The sequence below is a fragment of the Candida albicans genome, chromosome 1 (genome assembly GCF_000182965.3).
Source record: "Candida albicans SC5314 chromosome 1, complete sequence".
NCBI lineage: Eukaryota > Fungi > Ascomycota > Pichiomycetes > Serinales > Debaryomycetaceae > Candida > Candida albicans.
Window position 1 is genome coordinate 2,898,241 of NC_032089.1, and position 17,883 is coordinate 2,916,123.

At 30.4% G+C, this 17,883-nt stretch overlaps 7 protein-coding genes across 7 annotated transcripts, besides 1 other annotated feature; 3 read left to right on the plus strand and 4 right to left on the minus strand. All coding sequences in view use genetic code 12, as the record gives it.

Annotated features, from left to right (window-relative positions):
• Positions 1-17: 17 nt before the first annotated feature.
• RPN1 (proteasome regulatory particle base subunit) lies at positions 18-2,999 on the minus strand (the record flags this gene model as incomplete). Its single annotated transcript, XM_717074.2, has 1 exon — positions 18-2,999. One exon carries the CDS (start codon positions 2,997-2,999, stop codon positions 18-20), a length of 2,982 nt encoding a protein of 993 aa, XP_722167.2.
• A 1,283-nt stretch (positions 3,000-4,282) lies between these two features.
• ECM25 (Ecm25p) lies at positions 4,283-6,151 on the plus strand (the record flags this gene model as incomplete). The annotated part of the gene is made up of 1 exon (XM_717075.2): positions 4,283-6,151. The coding sequence occupies one exon, from the start codon at positions 4,283-4,285 to the stop codon at positions 6,149-6,151; it is 1,869 nt and encodes a 622-aa protein (XP_722168.2).
• A 402-nt stretch (positions 6,152-6,553) lies between these two features.
• Positions 6,554-8,275, minus strand: CAALFM_C113320CA (uncharacterized protein; the record flags this gene model as incomplete). Its single annotated transcript, XM_717076.1, has 1 exon — positions 6,554-8,275. The coding sequence occupies one exon, from the start codon at positions 8,273-8,275 to the stop codon at positions 6,554-6,556; it is 1,722 nt and encodes a 573-aa protein (XP_722169.1).
• Positions 8,276-8,966: 691 nt separating this feature from the next.
• On the minus strand, positions 8,967-10,001 carry CAALFM_C113330CA (spermine synthase; the record flags this gene model as incomplete). Its single annotated transcript, XM_717077.1, has 1 exon — positions 8,967-10,001. The coding sequence occupies one exon, from the start codon at positions 9,999-10,001 to the stop codon at positions 8,967-8,969; it is 1,035 nt and encodes a 344-aa protein (XP_722170.1).
• Positions 10,002-12,342: 2,341 nt separating this feature from the next.
• Positions 12,343-12,627: a long terminal repeat ((tara-1a) Long terminal repeat (LTR); about 285 bp long, 9 copies per genome).
• A 662-nt stretch (positions 12,628-13,289) lies between these two features.
• Positions 13,290-15,044, plus strand: STP2 (Stp2p; the record flags this gene model as incomplete). Its single annotated transcript, XM_717078.2, has 1 exon — positions 13,290-15,044. One exon carries the CDS (start codon positions 13,290-13,292, stop codon positions 15,042-15,044), a length of 1,755 nt encoding a protein of 584 aa, XP_722171.1.
• A 298-nt stretch (positions 15,045-15,342) lies between these two features.
• RMP1 (Rmp1p) lies at positions 15,343-16,470 on the minus strand (the record flags this gene model as incomplete). Its single annotated transcript, XM_717079.2, has 1 exon — positions 15,343-16,470. One exon carries the CDS (start codon positions 16,468-16,470, stop codon positions 15,343-15,345), a length of 1,128 nt encoding a protein of 375 aa, XP_722172.2.
• A 230-nt stretch (positions 16,471-16,700) lies between these two features.
• CAALFM_C113370WA (uncharacterized protein) lies at positions 16,701-17,875 on the plus strand (the record flags this gene model as incomplete). The annotated part of the gene is made up of 1 exon (XM_717080.2): positions 16,701-17,875. A coding segment is annotated over one exon (1,175 nt), but the record flags the coding sequence as incomplete, so codon positions are not given.
• Positions 17,876-17,883: the final 8 nt, after the last annotated feature.

Sequence of the window (17,883 nt, forward strand, 5' to 3'; positions counted from 1 at the left end):
TAATTATTATATATAATTTAACTATCAATTTCCATATATTCTGGATTCTTTTTCAAAATAACAACCCCTTCTAATGAACTACTCAAACTTATCCATTCATCGGTATTTTCTAGTTCAGCACGTTCACCATAATTTAATAATACGGGCGTAGATTGAGTGACCCAACCAGTAATAGTCTTTGGTTTACCCGCTTGTCCAACAACATCAACTGCTTGACCAACTCTAACATTGACTTTAATTGGTTTCAATTCTTCATCAACCGTTACCAACATACGCGGTTTCACCGCAGGAGTCAAATAATACAACAATTGATGAGTAGTTTCAGTTGTTGAATCATTCAATATAAATGATCTTGGATCCAAAAGTGCAATAGCAATGGTTAATAATGATGCCAAAGAAACTTTAGATAAAATAGTTCTTTCGGAATTATATGGAGTCAATGTTAAAGTACCTTTACCTAAATGTAAAATACCTTGAGCAATTCTTACCATAAATAAAGTATCTGGTGATTTAATATAATAAGAAGCCAATTGTCTTAATAATTGAGCCAATCTAGCATTATTAGTACCAGCACCAACAAGACCCATGGAATAAATGGAATTTTGGGCAACTTCTAAATCTGGATCATGTGAATAACGTGATAAAGTTTCAAAAACTTTCATTTGTGGATTAGATGTAGACACTAATCCCATAGCCAATGGAACTGCTCTTCTAATTAATGAATTACCATAATGCATCAAATGTCCAAAATGACGTAATGACATATCTTGACCAATATCTTCACCCATAGCAATACATGCTAAACCCAAGACAGCAATTCCTTGATATAATTCTTCTTCTTCGTCTATTTCTTCTTCGTCTTCTTTGTCATCGCCGCCTTCTTGTGCCTTTTCGTCACCTGCAGCAGCAGCAGCAGCACTACTACTACTATCCCCCTTTTCTTTCGAGGAGGAAGTAGTTGAAGTAGCACTTGCAGTGGTGTTCTCAGAAGTCTCATTCTTTGATTCAGCATCTTCCATCTCCACATCTTCTTCTTCTTCTCCTCCTTCTCCATTTGATTTGGTATCTTTATTTTGTTGTTGTTGTTGTTGTTCCTCCTCAGATTGTTCCAATTTTTTTTCTTCTTCCAATTGATCTTTAGGTTTAGCAGTACACATTTGTAATAATGCTTGGATTTGTAATACATTCCCAGTACCAGCAAAGGCACAAATATTAACCAAAACTTTTAATGTCTTACTAATAGGGTGTTCGATGGCATCAATGGTTTCCAAAACATCTTCTGCTTGTTCAGTTCTACCCATATACAATAATCCTAAACCTAAGGACATAAATTTAATAAATTTATTAGTCAATTGGGTATAATCTCTTTCCAATAATGTTTGTAAAATAGTTGACGTAACATCACCATGACATGTACCAACAAAAATATGACCCAAAGCTAAAGCAGCAAGACATGAAATTTCCAACGAGATATCCAAATCAGAAACTAATGGTAACAACAAGTTTAAAACATCTTCATTTGCAGACCCAGCAAAGGCAATACCTAACCCATTTATAGCCGCAGTTTGATAAAGTTTATTTGGTTCATGAACATATTCTTGTAATAAGGCAAATGCAGCATCGACTTCATCATGAACATTAGCCGACACTACACCAGTTCCCAATAATGCACCTGCTTTCACTTCTGAATCTTCAGAATAAGTATATTTATCCAAGACTTGTAAACCTTCATTGATATTCCATTGATGAATCGACCCAAGAGAAGCAGTAGTAGATGCCATACCTGAACCTTTTGTTCTATAAATCCATGATTTATTATCTTCTTCAGTTTGAACTAATTTATCATTACCAAAACCCAAGTTAAGAAATCCATTAACAAATGATGCAGCCAAATTTTGTTTAGCTGAATCTATTGAACCCGAAGTACCTAAACCAAATTTGGAATTTTCTAAATGAGATTTATAAACATCTTCAGGAACTTTTGGATCCAACAAATTCAATTCTTTAACCAAATATTGGAAATATTCAGCTAATTTCACATTAGAAATACATTCTTGTACTTCTGGATTTTCACCTGGATATTTGAAATTGCTATTTTGTTGAGATAAAATAAAACCCAATTGTTTATGAAGTGATTCATCGGTAGTTGAATCGAAAACTTGTTTTATCAATTCATTATCGTCTAATTTAATAGCCAATGTTAAGGCCTGGGTCAATTGATTATGAGACAAATATATCGAATAAGCAGTGTTTAAAAATGAAACATCATCTGGTGGAGCTAAATAGGGCACACAACTTGTGACATAAAGACATACTCTGGCAAAAGTATTTTCATCAACAAACTGTGGCAATTTATCAATACATTCAATTTCTAATAACAAATCAACGGCATCGGCTTCCGCATTATGTTTCAAAAAGAATGGTACAATTTGCAAAGCCAATTTCACCAATTTATTCACCAATTCTTCATCAACACCTAAATTTTCTTGGAATGATTCTCCAATTTCCAAAGCCAAATGACGCATATATTCATGTCCCCAATCGGAAATAGTATCATCTGAAGCTAATAATCTATATTTTAAAGAATCTCTATTGCCTTCATCAGAATAAGTAGTTGCTAATACTGATAATATATCAGCCAATTTAATAACAATAACATCTTTGGCCAGAAATTGATTGGACCAATTTGTGTATAATTCAGTTAATGAAGGGTAATGTGGTCTTAAAAATTTCAAAGGTTTGGGGACAGCAGTCATTGATGTGGTCGATTCCTTGATAAAAGTTTTCAAAGCATCTAAATACTTGTTATATAATGCCCTGTCTTGATTTGGTTCATTCAATCTTTCAACTAATAATTCCAATTCATCTTTTAAATGTTGATCTTCTTCAGATAATTCTTCTTCCTTTTGAACTTTTGATTTATCAGATTTAGTTGGTTGTTGATCTTTAGAAGTCTGAGATTGGATTTGCTCTTTTGATTGTTCTTGAGATGGTGCCATTTTTTTTTTTTTTTTCAACTATTGTTTTATATTTATAATTCTTATTGGGCAATGATCAATCTTTAAAAAAAAAATTATACTAAAGACTATAAATACAGATATAATTGTAGGTTAATTTCAATACAAAGATTCTGTTGCCATCAATAAGTAGATTTTTTCTTTTTTTCGGTTTTCGTTGTTGAGAAATTATTTGATTGATTGATAGTTTGGGAAACACAGAGAGAAAAAGAGAAAGAGAAAGAGAGAGTGGCAAAATCTTTGTTCTTCTTCTTTTAGTGAGAAGACTGCACATAACTTGCACACAACTCTTTAAACTTAACGGTTTTACAACATATTCTTCCCCCCCAAGGTTGACAAGTTATATCGATTGATAGTTAGTTCAAAAAGATCAATTAGAAGACTACAAAGGGATCATTATCATTAGTTGATCTAGAACTTAGTAGGTGCTGCAAAGTAATCTTAGTGAGAATTATTTTGAAACATTGTGGCTGGTTGCTAGAGATTTTAACAACACATTTAATGATCAAGGAATAGACGATTTATGAGTTATTCACTAGTTCTGAGTGATCAAATAACTTAATGTCTGGTGTAACTGATAATTTCAATCTATTATAGAATGGAAATATTTGAATGTTGCAAATATCGTGTGTGTCGACTCAATACCCACCGCGATGTCTCGACCAATACCAAATTAAGTTTATACAACATATCGCACGACAATAACACAACATTTTTTTTGGTGGTGGTAGTATTTCTCGTGTTAGGTCGTTAGTTATTAGTCGTTATATTTTTTTTTACTTCTTTTTCTTTTACTTCTTTTTTTTTTCCTATTCAAGATTTGACAATTGTTTTTGATTTACTTCTTCTTTTAGTTCTCTCTCTCTYTCTCTCTTTCTTTCATTGAACAATATAACCCAGATTTCCTGTTCCAACTTACTATTTATACATTTCTTTATTATTTCATTTTGATATTCTGATTGAGGATTCAACTTTTTTATTATTGGTTTTCCTTCCTTTTGATTAGGCTCCCTACACTAGTATATTGCTTATAACAAAGTAACCATCGTTTTAATTTTGTTTTTGTTTTTTTTTTTTTTTTGACCGATTGAAGATTCCCACTTTATATTGCAATCAGTTGAAACGACTTTTTCGTTTTTGTCATATCCTGTTCCCTTGTATGTTTATTAATTGATTAATTAATTTATTAGATCTATTTTACTTGACCCTATTAAGGCTTTCACACATACCCACATACATTACACCCACACACTCCCYCCCTCCACATGGATAGGATATTTTATAAATCGGATCTTCGGGATCCAACCACCAATTATCCCATATATATATTTGATACATCATATTTACCATCACCCGATATAATAAATTATAATGAATTTTTAATAACTTTAATGAGTTATTTACCGATAAAACCATATGTTTTAATTATGTTTAGTTGTGGATTAAATAAAATATCATGGATTTGGGGCATTAAATTTATACAAAAAATCTTGAATCGAAGAGATTTAAAAAATTTAATTAAAGTCTATACTGTTCATGATAGTTGGTTTTTAAAATCAATGACTTCAATATTACAAAATTTCAATTCAACAAGGAAAAATTTAGAACAATTAGATCAATTATTAGGTGCATTTACATTTGTCAATGATTTATCTGATACCAAGAATGATAGACAAACTTTAGTTATTCATTGTCAAACATTAAGTGAATTGAGTTATTATTTAGATATAACCAATTTGAAAATATCTTATAATATTTTCAAACATGATTTACAAATTTCCGAATTGAAATTATCAATGAGATATCAACCAATTATTCATCCCTTAATTACATTAAATGTTCAAAAATATTCGATTTTCCATCATCATTTATATCAAATTTTCAAAATAGTAGAGAATAATGGCAATAAAGTGGAATTGATATTATATAAACCAGGAAATAAATTCAAATGTGATATTTTATATCAATGTATTTTAAGAAATCAATTGATTTGGATAAATGATTGGGATTTATATTCAATTGCTACCGTATTTAAAAGGATTTTACTGGAATTACCTTTCCCTTTAATAGATATTGAATTGATTAAATTACCCATAGGAGATAATTTACAATATACTTTTAAAATTTTCAAAAGATTAATTAATAGATTACAAAGACATCAAGAAACTCAAAATTATGATCAATTATTATTTCAAATTTTAGATATGTGTTTAAAAATTGTCGACAATAATGACATTACCAAACATACAACAACAACGATATCAAAAGGTATGTCATATTGTTTGAGTCATGAATTAGTATCAACCAATAAGACAAACATTCAAATTATCAATCGTTTTCTTAAAAATTTACTTGAATATTGGTCAGAAATAAGGAAAAATTTCCATATTTATACTATTGATGATGTTATTGATGGAAAACTTCAAACTGAATCTATCTCAACAAGTCATGAAACTTCATCTTATGATTTGAGCCATGATATAACATTAGATCAAGAAAGTGAAAGTAGTAATAGTAGTAATGATGATGATGATGATGAAGATATTGGTTTTATTGAAACTAAAGATATTTTACGAAATTTATCCTTAAATAATGACAATAATAACAACAACAACAACAACAACAACAATTCTGCAGATAGAACTGGTGCGAGTACTAGTACTAGTACTAGTACTAATTCTTTTAATAAACCAAATGGATTTCATCAACGTACAACATCAGTAACTAATAAAACAATAGACCAAATCAATATAAAAAAATCTCATAAGAAATCATTATCTGATGTATCTAATTTACAAATCCAATATCCTCCTCAAAAATACAAATTTACCCCAACTACTATCACCACCACCAGCGGCGGTACCAACAGCGGCACCACCAGCAATACTTCAAGAAGAGACGATAATTCAAAAGCTCAAAAGAAATCAAATGTGGAAAACACCAGCAATGGTAATGAATTACAACTGAATGGTAATACTAATAGTCGTAGTGGTATTCATAGTGGTATAACTACATTTACACCTACACCAACATTGAAGAAAAAACCTGTAATTAGAGGTAGAAAAGTTAGTGAATTGGCTAAATTATTTGAAGAAAGAAGTGAAGGTATTGAAATTTTACGAGGCATGACTTAGAATATAAAACAACACCATGAAAATATAAAATTTTACATATATAACATAGAAGATATATATATATATATATATATATATATGTAGAACAATGATTAAAATGAATTTACAAGCAACAACTACATTCATATATATATATACAATAAAAAGAAGATAGATAGATAGTTAAAAAAAGAAAATTAAAATTAAAATTAAAATTAAAATTAAAGTTTGAAAAAAATTAAACACTAGTAGTATACAAACAAATACACACTTACTTACTTACTTACTTACTTGGTTGGTTAAAAAAAATTTTTTTTATATATATAAATTGAAGTTTATTGTAGTAGTAGTAGTAGTGGTGGTGGTAAAATAAAGAAAGAAAGAAAGAAAGAAAAATTGAATCATTAATTGATTTGTATGTGATTACTCACCAACTAATCTACTATCAATATTATCCATAGATAAATCACCATTATCAGTATGATAATGATGATGTTGACGACTAGCATTGGCGACTGCAGCAATGGCAGCAGCAGCAGTACCATCAGTATCATTTAATCCATGTTCTTGTAATTGTTGTTGATAATGTTGATATTGAGATTCGTCTAGTTGTTGTTGAGCAGCAGCAGCAGCTTGAGCTTGAGTAGCAGCAACAAATTGACGTTGGAATTCTTCTTGTTGCTGTTGCTGTTGTTGTTGTTGTGACAGTTGTTGATGATGTTGTTGATGTTGATGTTGTTGATGTTGTTGTTGTTGTTGTTGTTGTTGGAATTGGTCATAACCAACCGCAGTAGCTGTTTGATCACCAGCAGCTCCTTGTAAAAAGGCATTAGCACTAGCAGCAGCAGCCACTGCGGCAACGGCATCGACATCAGCAGTATTAGGACCATCCGTACCCACTTGTGCCACTGCTTGAGCAGCTTGAGCAGCAGCAGCTTGAGCAGCAGCTTTCTTTCTATATTGAGCAGCAGAAATTCTTGAAGGATTATGGAAACCAAAACGACTATTTTGTTTCTTTAATTTACGTTTATAACCTCTGATTTCATTATATATATCTTCTCTTTTAATTAAAACATCAGGATATTCCTCTTTAATTTTACTTTCAATATGTGATGGTTTAGTACCAAGTTTGTACATTTCTAAAATCATCACATTCAATTCATCTGAACGTTTGCGTAACATTGGATGATTACTTAATGGATCTAATTGAGGATGATTATGTTCATTACAAGTTGTTCTTAAAGTCCATGCATTAGCAGATTTTTTATATGAAGCTGTCATAGCAAATGGACACTTTAATTTCTTGGTTTTGGTATCGGGATCCAACATATAACCATCACCAACATCAATTTGTTTGGTCACATCGATTTTTTTGTTTTTTTTATGACGATAACGTCCACCCAATTCACAAGTATAATAAATGGCCTTTTTATTAGAATGAGCAATAACAACCCCAAACCCATTATCACGAGCAAATTCAGCAATAAATTCATTCAATTCATCACGACTATTGAAAACTTGTTCTGGATAAGGACGAGTAATCAAATTACCTTCAGCAGTGATAGTATTTTCTGTGACTGGATAAATTTTCAGTTTGGAATCAATAATTGGATCAGGGATTTGAATGTTATATTCAGATAATTCATCAGCAGTTGGACCTCCAGTCAATTCAGGAGGGAATTGAGAATGTGAATTTACATGACCAAGATGTTGTTGTTGTTGTTGTTGAGCAAGTCTTCCTAATTGTTGTTGTTGTTGTTGTTGAGGTAAACCTGCCAAATGTTGTTGTTGAGCGTGATGTTGTTGTTGTTGTAATTGTTGATATTGTTGTTTGTATTGTTCAGCAGCAGCAGCAGCTTCAGCAACTGAATCTGCATCAACTACCGATGAATCATTAGTAGAAATCCCTCTACGAGTCTTTTGTCTTCTACCAGTGGAAGAAGAAGATGATGAAGGAGTACCTGAACTTGATTGTTGTTGTTGTTGTTGCTGTTGTTGTTGCTGTTGTTGTTGTGATTTCGATAATGCAGCAGCATGAGCAATTTGTTCTAATTTTACTCTGACATTGCCTGTTGAAGAATCATCGACGTTTTGTAACAACTGTTCGTCGATGTTTTGGGAATAATCATCTTCGTGATTAGACATTTTTGGGAATGTTTTGCAACCTTTGAAAAACAAATGGGGAGAACTTGATTAATGATACACTACTCTCCTTTGAAAGATCAAATGTGTTTTGGTAGAAAGGACACACACACACCACAGATTCACATTCACTCACATTGGAAATAAAAAAATTTTCTTTTGTTTGTGAGAGAGGTGAGAGAGAGGTGAGAGAGAGGTGAGAGGAGAGAGACGACGAAACATATGGAAGAAAGGTCGTGTTGATTTCAAAAAAAAAAAACAAAAAAACTTCATTCTTATTCTTAGTAGTGGGTGGGTGGGTGGAGGAGTGTGTACAATGGCCAAAAAAAAAAAAAGAAAATAGTCCCAGCAATTGAAACAATTTATATTCCAATAGTAAAAAAGTTAAATTTAAGAGAAGAAGAAGAGAATTACAAAATTACAAAATTACAAAAATCAAATCACATTGGTCGTCGTTGCATAACAAATATAAATTTATGTTTATAATTAAATAACCAAGTTACGTGCATCATTAAGCACTACCAATTAATATATATATATTATTATTATTATTATTATTATTGGAATTATATAGAGATAAGAAATGGATTACAAAAACCAAAACCCCACCCTTTTCACCTTTTCACCTTTTCACCTTATTTTTTTTAACTCAAAAGTTTATTCCCCCTTCTCCCCCTCCAGCATCATTTTTTTTTCAATTATTCAAATAATCATCTGCCCATGTAGGTAAAACAAATGAATTGGTATGAATGTGTTGATTGTAATATTTAAACAATTTCAATTCTTTATCATGATCAAATTTCCGTAATGGATTAACCAAATCTTTTCCAGTATCCATAGTAGCAATTATCAAACCTAATTGACCAGAAGTATAACTTGGCATATAACATTGACAATATTTGACATTAGAAAACACTGTGGCGGCTTTTGATTTCAATTCTTTCAAATAAGGTAAATTTAACCATATATTTTCCAGTGATTGCATAATAACAATACCTTTTTCATTCAATGCATTCAATAATAATTTGAAATAATTGATTTGAAAAAATTCTTCGGCGGGACCATCATCAGGATCAGAAGAATCAGTGATAATAACATCATATTTCTTCTCTTTACTACTATTTTTCAAAAATTCAAATCCATCACCAATAATTAAATTAACTTTAGGATGATTATGATATTTAGCCATTTCTGGTAAAAATTTCGTCAGTAATTTAATCACCATATCATCGATTTCCACCATGGTGATTTCTTGTATCGTTTGATCATTTACATGTTTGATTAATTCTCTAATGACGCCACAATCACCACCACCAATAACTAAGACTTTTTTAGGTGATGGATGCGACATAATTGGTAAATGAGTGATTAATTCTTGATAAGCAAATTCATCCTTTTCTGTACATTGTATAATCCCATTTAAGACTAAAACATTACCAAAATTTGTACTTTTAAATATTAAAATATCTTGGAATGATGATTTGGTATGATACAAGATTTTTTCCACTTGTAATCCAAATGATTGACCAGGAAATGATTGTTTCAGTTTTTCATAAAACCAATAAGAAGAATCTTGTTTATGGAAAGTTATTGAATCATGTTTAAAACTTGACAATTCAATCTCAATCGGTTGAATATTATTGTCGTTCAACCTCAACCCGATGGAGGAAGAATCATTTGATTGGGATTGGTTCAGTTCATGGACTTGTTGTTGGGTGGATGGTGACATATTGTTAAATTAAGGTAGTTTATTCGTGTCCGTGTCCGTGTCGTGTAAAGGTGATGCATACAAAGAATGTATCTTAGTTTTAGTTGGGCTTAATTGATAAAGTATAGATATAGAAATAATAATTGAAAATTAAATGAAAAAAAAAAAAACGGGATTTAGAAATAAGATTAGGTTTTGGTAAGAAAAAAATTTTCTTCTTCTTCTTCTTCGCAATCTTCCCACACCCCTCCCCTTTGTGAATACAATTTCTTTTTTTTTTTAGATCACACGATCGTTATTATTAGTATTATTATTAGTACTTCTCGTATCTTGGATTTAGAGATAACGGGGATTGAGATCTACAAATATTGAAATAAAGTATAGACATGGAAGTGGTACTATGAGTATAGTTGATTAGATCTACCTCAACTAAGAAGATAATAATTAGATATAGACTAATTAGGTTACTGATAGATGGAGGCATTAACTCTCTATTATTTACGGTGACAAAACAATAATCAATACAATTGAGTATCTCTTTGTCAAGTATTTATGTTCTAGATTCAGTCCAAACTTGAAGTATATTAAATAGCATTAGCTTCAACAAACAAGGTAGGCAGTTTAAGTGTCTATAAATTATTGACTGGTTTTGTCTTTTTGACCTCCAAACGTTGGAAAAGAAAAAACACATCTCCATTACTATTTTCCTGTTGCAAAACATACCGAAAAAAAAAAAAAAAACACACACACTTTCTTTTACCAACTACGAAACTATGCAATCAAACAACCATGGTTAACTTTACCAAAAGATATGATTGTATATAGGTATAGGTATGTTGTGAATTCTTTGTGAACGTACTATATTTCTTTCAAGTGTGTTGCTATTAATTAAAATCTTGTAATAAGAGTCTGTTGCAAATTTGTCCCTTTACACTTCATAACTTAGCATAGCATACTTTGAATCAAAAATCAGTTAATACGTAATAGAGCAGCAGCAAAGGGTTCTCCAAATAAAAAAAAAAAAAACCAGCAATTAATTAATGATACCTTTAAACAATAGAGAAAAAAAGTTTGTTTAACCAAACACTTCACACTTTCCAGACAATATTCCATATGTTTATAAGTTGTGCAGGTGTTAAACTTGTAGTAGTAGAAGAAGCTGGAATATATTTCTTATGAGTTGTTTCCATGCAACGTGATTTACTTACTGAAAGGTCATTTGCCTATCAGGTTGCAAACTATGAAATCATTAATAATAATAAAGCAAATCAAAATCAAATGAATGACATCAACGAACACACTGATCTCTGTCATCATCAATGGTACAGTTTTTCCATTGGCAAGCAGAAAAAAACAAAAGTTACCATCAAATTTGATCACTTTTTTTTTTTCTTCTTGTCAATGGATCTAAAGTTCTTCCGAAGGTTTTTTTTTTTTTTTTTACAAAGTCAAAGCCAAGCTTTAATAAAAGTGAAAACTAAATTTGAAATACTATAATTTAGTTGATACATTAATAATATTGGCAGGGCTATCAGTCAGACAGTTAGACATCCTGTGTGTGTGTGTCAACCAATATCTATAATGTTTTAGCTTGAAAAAGGAAAGGGATTGGTTTTTGGCCTAAACAAATTTGGTCGAAATACAACAAAATAACTCGTAAGTGTTTTTGAACAATTGAAACATTTATATTGTTAGAAATCCTATACGGATATAAGATGTCTCTTATGTCCTAGTTAAGACCAACAATAGTTCATGACATAATTGGACGTATGTGTGTGACTTGTGACTTGTGACTTGTCTCTCTTATTTTTACCAATTCTCGTTTAAATTTATGTCTGACATTGATTGATTGATTGATTGATTGTTCAGTTGGATCAACTATAATTGTTGGGCTCGCTGGCTCGCCACTGTATTCCTAATTATGTGTAATGTTCGGGAATAACAACTAAATCAAATTGATTTATTTACTTACTTACTTACAGTACCAAAACAAAGAAAAATTTAAGAATTAAAGTTGGAACAGTTAAATTTTATGAGGAATTTCCAACAAAGGAGGAGGAGGAGGAGGTGGGGGGCGGAGGTGGGGAGAGACAATAACAATGCATCTAACAATCAATTGCTTCTTCACCACAAAAGAAATTTCAAGTCTATATTTTTTTTAATTGACAATTCAATTGTAACGATCAGTTTCATTTTAATTTTAATTTAGATAAAAAGATAATAAAGAGTGAATTTGAGAGATAAGAGATATTAAATGAATAATTGAACAGATTCTGATTTCATTAGAATTAAATGTATTGTTTATATCATTGGTAGTAAATAATAGTAATCGTAGCAAAGAAAGAAGGAAAGAGATAAAGATTGTTCGATTTCTACTTGATGCAAGACTTGCAGAAGTAGGTTTTGTGCAACTTGGTTAGTAGACCACTGCCAAGTCCAGTGCAATCACCTGACGTTGCTAAGTAGTGTAGGTATGTGAGCAAGCAGGCATATACGCCTAACGGTGTTACTTACTTCCTACGGAGTAAGGGTGGTGGGTATCGCCTTTGACCTTGTGAACGAGAAAATATATATAGTAGATTTTCTCGTCTGTTCAATCTGGTTGAGGCGTGGGTTAACACCGAACTTTCATACCATTTTTTGATTAAAGATAAAGATAAGAAGTATGGGACATGTTTAATGAAAAACAGACAGACAGAAAAAAAAAAAAAAAAATTAACGCCCCAATTGAACAATATGCACGCAAGTCACGCAGGTTTTCTTTTTTGCCTCAATGTTAAGGTGATTACCTAATAATAATAATAATAATAATAACAGAAATCTTCCCACTTTTATACCATTCAGACACTACCTTCAACCAACAATTTTATTACTAAGGAAAGAGGAGGAGAGAGATTGAATCCACGGACACGCACTTACACACTTTACACAACAAACTTACAACAACAACAACGACAAAAAAGAAAAAGGAAAAAATTTTTCCTCTTTCCTCCTTAAATTTGTTTGTTCCTTTTAAGTTTCTTTTCAATTTTCACTTTTAATTCTTATTCTTCTTTCTTTCTTCCTATTTCCTTCTTTCTTTTCTTCTTTTTTACTTTTCCTTGAATTTCCTATATTTACAAATATTATTATTATTATTATTATTGACTTCTCCACCCCCCATAAGTTCAATACTTGCCACACTTCATTCAACTGTTCCTTACTATTACTATTAATTATTATCTTCCTTTACCCCAACTTGATCATACTTTATCTGACTTGATCAGACGTATTTATTTTACTGAATCCATCAAGAGTGTTTCAACAACCATGTCAGTAGCAATAACATCCAATAACAATAAACAACCACAACCACAACCACAACCACATCTAAAAGTGGTGAATAATAATTCAACTTTTAATCTATATACTTGGTTAAGATCAGTGTTTCAATATTGTATATCATTAATCATTTCATATACTTCCAACTGGTTATTAGTGAATAATGACAACAACAACAACAACATCAACATCAACTACAAAAGTAATAACAATGACAATAACAATGCTAGCACATCATTACAACCAAAAATATCTAATGTCAAAGCCGAATCAATGAAAATATTCCCTGATTTACAAAAGAGCAATTTCACAACTTATTATACTACAGAAAAACCATTACATCAAGATGTTTTAAAACCAGTGATTTGTTCAACTGGTATTACTAGTAGAATTTTACCTTATACCAATGAAAAAGGTGAATTGGAATGGAAATTTACTGAAGTACAGGGGAAAGAATTGGATGAATTCAAAATGCATCCACAACAACAACAACAACAACAAGAAGTTAAACAAGAATTATCCCCTGCTGAAAGTAATGAAAGTAATGAAAGTCTTGCTAAAGATAGTTCAACAACTCCAGCTAGTATAAGTGATTCTCCACTGCATTCTGAAACTGAATCAACAGTATCTTCTACTATTATTGCCAATTCTAATCAAATTTTCAAATGTCCTAGTTGTGATGCCGAGTTTAGAGTTCGTGGTTATTTAACAAGACATATGAAGAAACATTCTACGAAAAAAGCTTATACATGTCCATTCCATGATAAAAGTATTTATGTTGATGAAAATAATATAACTCATAAATGTCATTCTAGTGGAGGGTTTTCCAGAAGAGATACTTATAAAACCCATCTTAAACTGCGTCATTTCAATTATGCAAAACCAATAAAATCAGCAGAACGTTCAAAAGTCCCTGGACAATGTGCCATGTGTGGTGAACATTTTAATAGTGCCGAAATATGGTGTGAGATTCATGTTGAAGGTGGTGAATGTAAATTTTTACCCATGGGATTTAAAGGTAAATCAAGAATCAAGAATAGATTAAAGAAACAAATACAGAAAAACAAAATGATTGATCCTGAATTGGTACCGTTTGCTAGTAAAGTTTTAGAAGAAGTTGAACAAGAACGACAAAAGAAGAAGAATTATAGAACTACTGGTACTGGTAGTGAATCATCAATACAATCTCAAGAGAGTGAAAGTTCAATAAATTCAACACCTTTATCAATGCAAATTTCAGCACCAGTACCGATGCCAGTATCAATTCAACAACAACACCAACACCAACACCAACATCATCATCATGTGCAAAATCAACATCAACAACATGTAAATCAACAACAATCAATTGCCACTCCAGCATCGATATATTCATCTTCAGCGTCGTCTACATCATCATATGAATCCACCCATTCACCATATACTCCACAATCATCTCGTTCTCCATTGAGTCATATGTATAATCCCCAACAACCACCTTATTTCAATCAAATTGCTCAAGCTCATCAACAAGATGGTCAAAAGAATCAAGTCAAAGATGATTATGACGATGAATATTGTCTTGATGTTGATCAATTGAATACTACATTTGTTAATGAAACTGTTGCCAATTATTTACAAATTCATGATTTCCATTCAATGAATCAATATCAACCTGGTCAACAGCAACAACAACAACAACAGCAGCAGCAGCAGCAGCAACAACGACAACATCAACAACAACAACCATCAATGTATTTCTGAGTCTGAGTGTCATATTTTACATATATATATTTCCCACCATCATCGTTACCGTTTCTTTTGTTCTTGAAGGTTATTTTTATTCAAAGTGTATTATATTTTATTTTAGTTTAGTTTAGAGAGAGAGAAGAGAGGAGGGTTAGATTTTTTAGTTTTAAATGTTTTATGATTGTTATTATTGTCTTTATTTTTGTTTTTGTTTTTTTTATATGTAATATTACATATATCCATATATATATATATATATATATATACAAATAAATTTATGAAGTTAGTAAAAACACTATCAGTCAATCAATTATTATCCAAATATATCGTCAATGGCTGATTTCTTCTTTTTCTTGATTTTTTTCAATGGTTTAGTAGTAGTATCCTTCTTTTTCAATTTTTTATTATCAAAAGTTTTAGTTTTAGTTTTAGTTTTAGTTTTAGTTTTAGTTTTACTGCTTTCAAATATATCATCAATTGTGTCAGTGTCAATAAGTTTCCTCTTTTTTGTATCTGTTGAAGTTGAAGTTGAAGTTGATTTATTGTTGTTTTCATCATTTATTGATATTTGTTCAGAATGGATATTAGATTGATTGTGGATAGTTGTTGATTTTGATTTTGATTTTGATTTTTTGAAAATAATATTTGAATCTTCTTCTTCTTCTTCTTCTTCTTCACTTAAACTTAATGAATTACGTTTTGATTTTTTAGAATGGGATTTATCATCATCATTTTTGATTTGTTGTATATCAGTATCATCATCAATCTTATCAAATCTTTGTAGATTCTCTTTACCTTGAAATTGTAAAGTATTACTCTTGTTTATCTTACAGTTATTCTTAACCTCATCATTAATCGACACCTTCTCTACTTCTTCTTCATATGGTATCACTTCACCAAAATCTATCTCATCTTCATTATTACTCTTCAAATCTTTACTTCCCACGACGTCAACCCCATCAACCCTTTGCCTATCATTATTCATTTTATTTATAAAACTATCTCTATTTATTCCTCGTTTTTGAACCCCATTTATACCATTAATTATTAAATGAGTGATTTTTGATAATGATCCAATTAAACCTAATCCAAGAGTAATATATTGTCCTAATACTAAAATCGAATTATAATTCCAATATGATGATTTCATTAATTTTAATATTTTATTACTATATTGAATGATTTGATTTGTTTTATAATCAATTTTATCTTTCGTGGTAGTGGTAGTGGTAGTGGTTGTAGTAGTGGTTGTAGTGGTTGTGGTTGTAGTTCTTATTCTATTGATGTCAATTTGAAGTTTTAAGATTTTACGTAAATTTCGAATCATCATATTTAAATATTTGAACCAAATTTGTTGACGATGTTGATTTTTAGATCGATGATAAATAAGATATAATATATCATATTCATTAGTTAATTGTTTAAATGTTGATTTATCCATTATGGGGATGTGGTGGTGGTGGATGTGGTGGAAGGAGTGGATGGTATTAGTTTGTTTGTTTGTGAAGAGCAGCATCTTTAAACCAAAAAAAAAAAAAAAAAAAAAAAAAAAATTCACCGTAAAGAAAAAATATTTTTCAAATTCATCAAATCCATCCTTTTCATCATCATCTTAGCATATTCAACTATTAAAAGTAAAGAGTAGAAACCATATACATACCCTAAAATACGATGTCAGATGAAATAATATCTCAAGCAAGAGCATTTTTAGAAACTTCACAACCAGAAAAGGCATTAGATTTATTATATCCTTATATTGAATCACAAATTGATTCTATACCTTATTTATCAATTTTAGGTGAAACTTATTTAGAAAATAATGAATTAGAAAAAGCTTATCAAATATTAACTCGTGGATGTGAATTAGATCCAAATGCCAACGAAGGATTTGAAAAATTTTTATATTTAGGACAAATTATTGGTGGACAAGATGGTATAAATTATATTAATATTGCCATCAATAAATTGCAATCCTTATTATTATTAGAAGAAGAAGAAGAAAATGATTCAACTAAGAAATCATTTTTCATTAATAAATTAAATCTGGCAATTTTTGCTGAAATTGAAATTTGGATGACTGATTTATGTATGGAACCAGAAGCAGAATCAAAATGTAATGAATTAATTGATTATTCATTACAATTAGATGATAATAATAATCCGGAATCTTATTCATTATTATCATCAATTAGAATTTCTCAACAAAGAACACAAGAAGCAATTGAAGCATTATTAAAATCTTGGGAATTATTTAAATTGAAAAAATCTAAATTAGAAGAAATGGCTAACAATGCTAAAACTGATCAACAACAAGAAGCAGAAGAAGAAGAAGAAGAAGAAGATGTTGGTGGTAATTCTGGTGATTCATTTGAAATTGGTATGGAATATGTTGATTTGATTCAACCATTAATTACATTATCGAGATATGCTATTGAATTAGAACAATATGATATAGCTATACAAATCAGTAATAATGTTCAAGATATTAATGAAAATATATTGGATAGTTATTATATTGAAAGTTTGGCCAATATTTTAAAATTGAAAAAAATTTTATATCCAAATGACCAAAATTATAAAGATATTGAATTATCAGAAATTTTGAACCAAGTCAATGGTGATAATGATGAAATTAATTCAATTTTACAAGATGTTAAACTTAGTTTAACTATGGCTTATAAAATCATTAATAGTGATATTGGTGAAGAATTCGATCATGGATTAATTGAACAAATTAATCAATTATTACAAGAATTTGGTGGTCCTATAATGAGTGAATTAATGCCTCAAAGAAGACGTGGTAATGATGATGATGATGATGATGAAATAGAAGGTTGGGAAGATGAAATTGTTC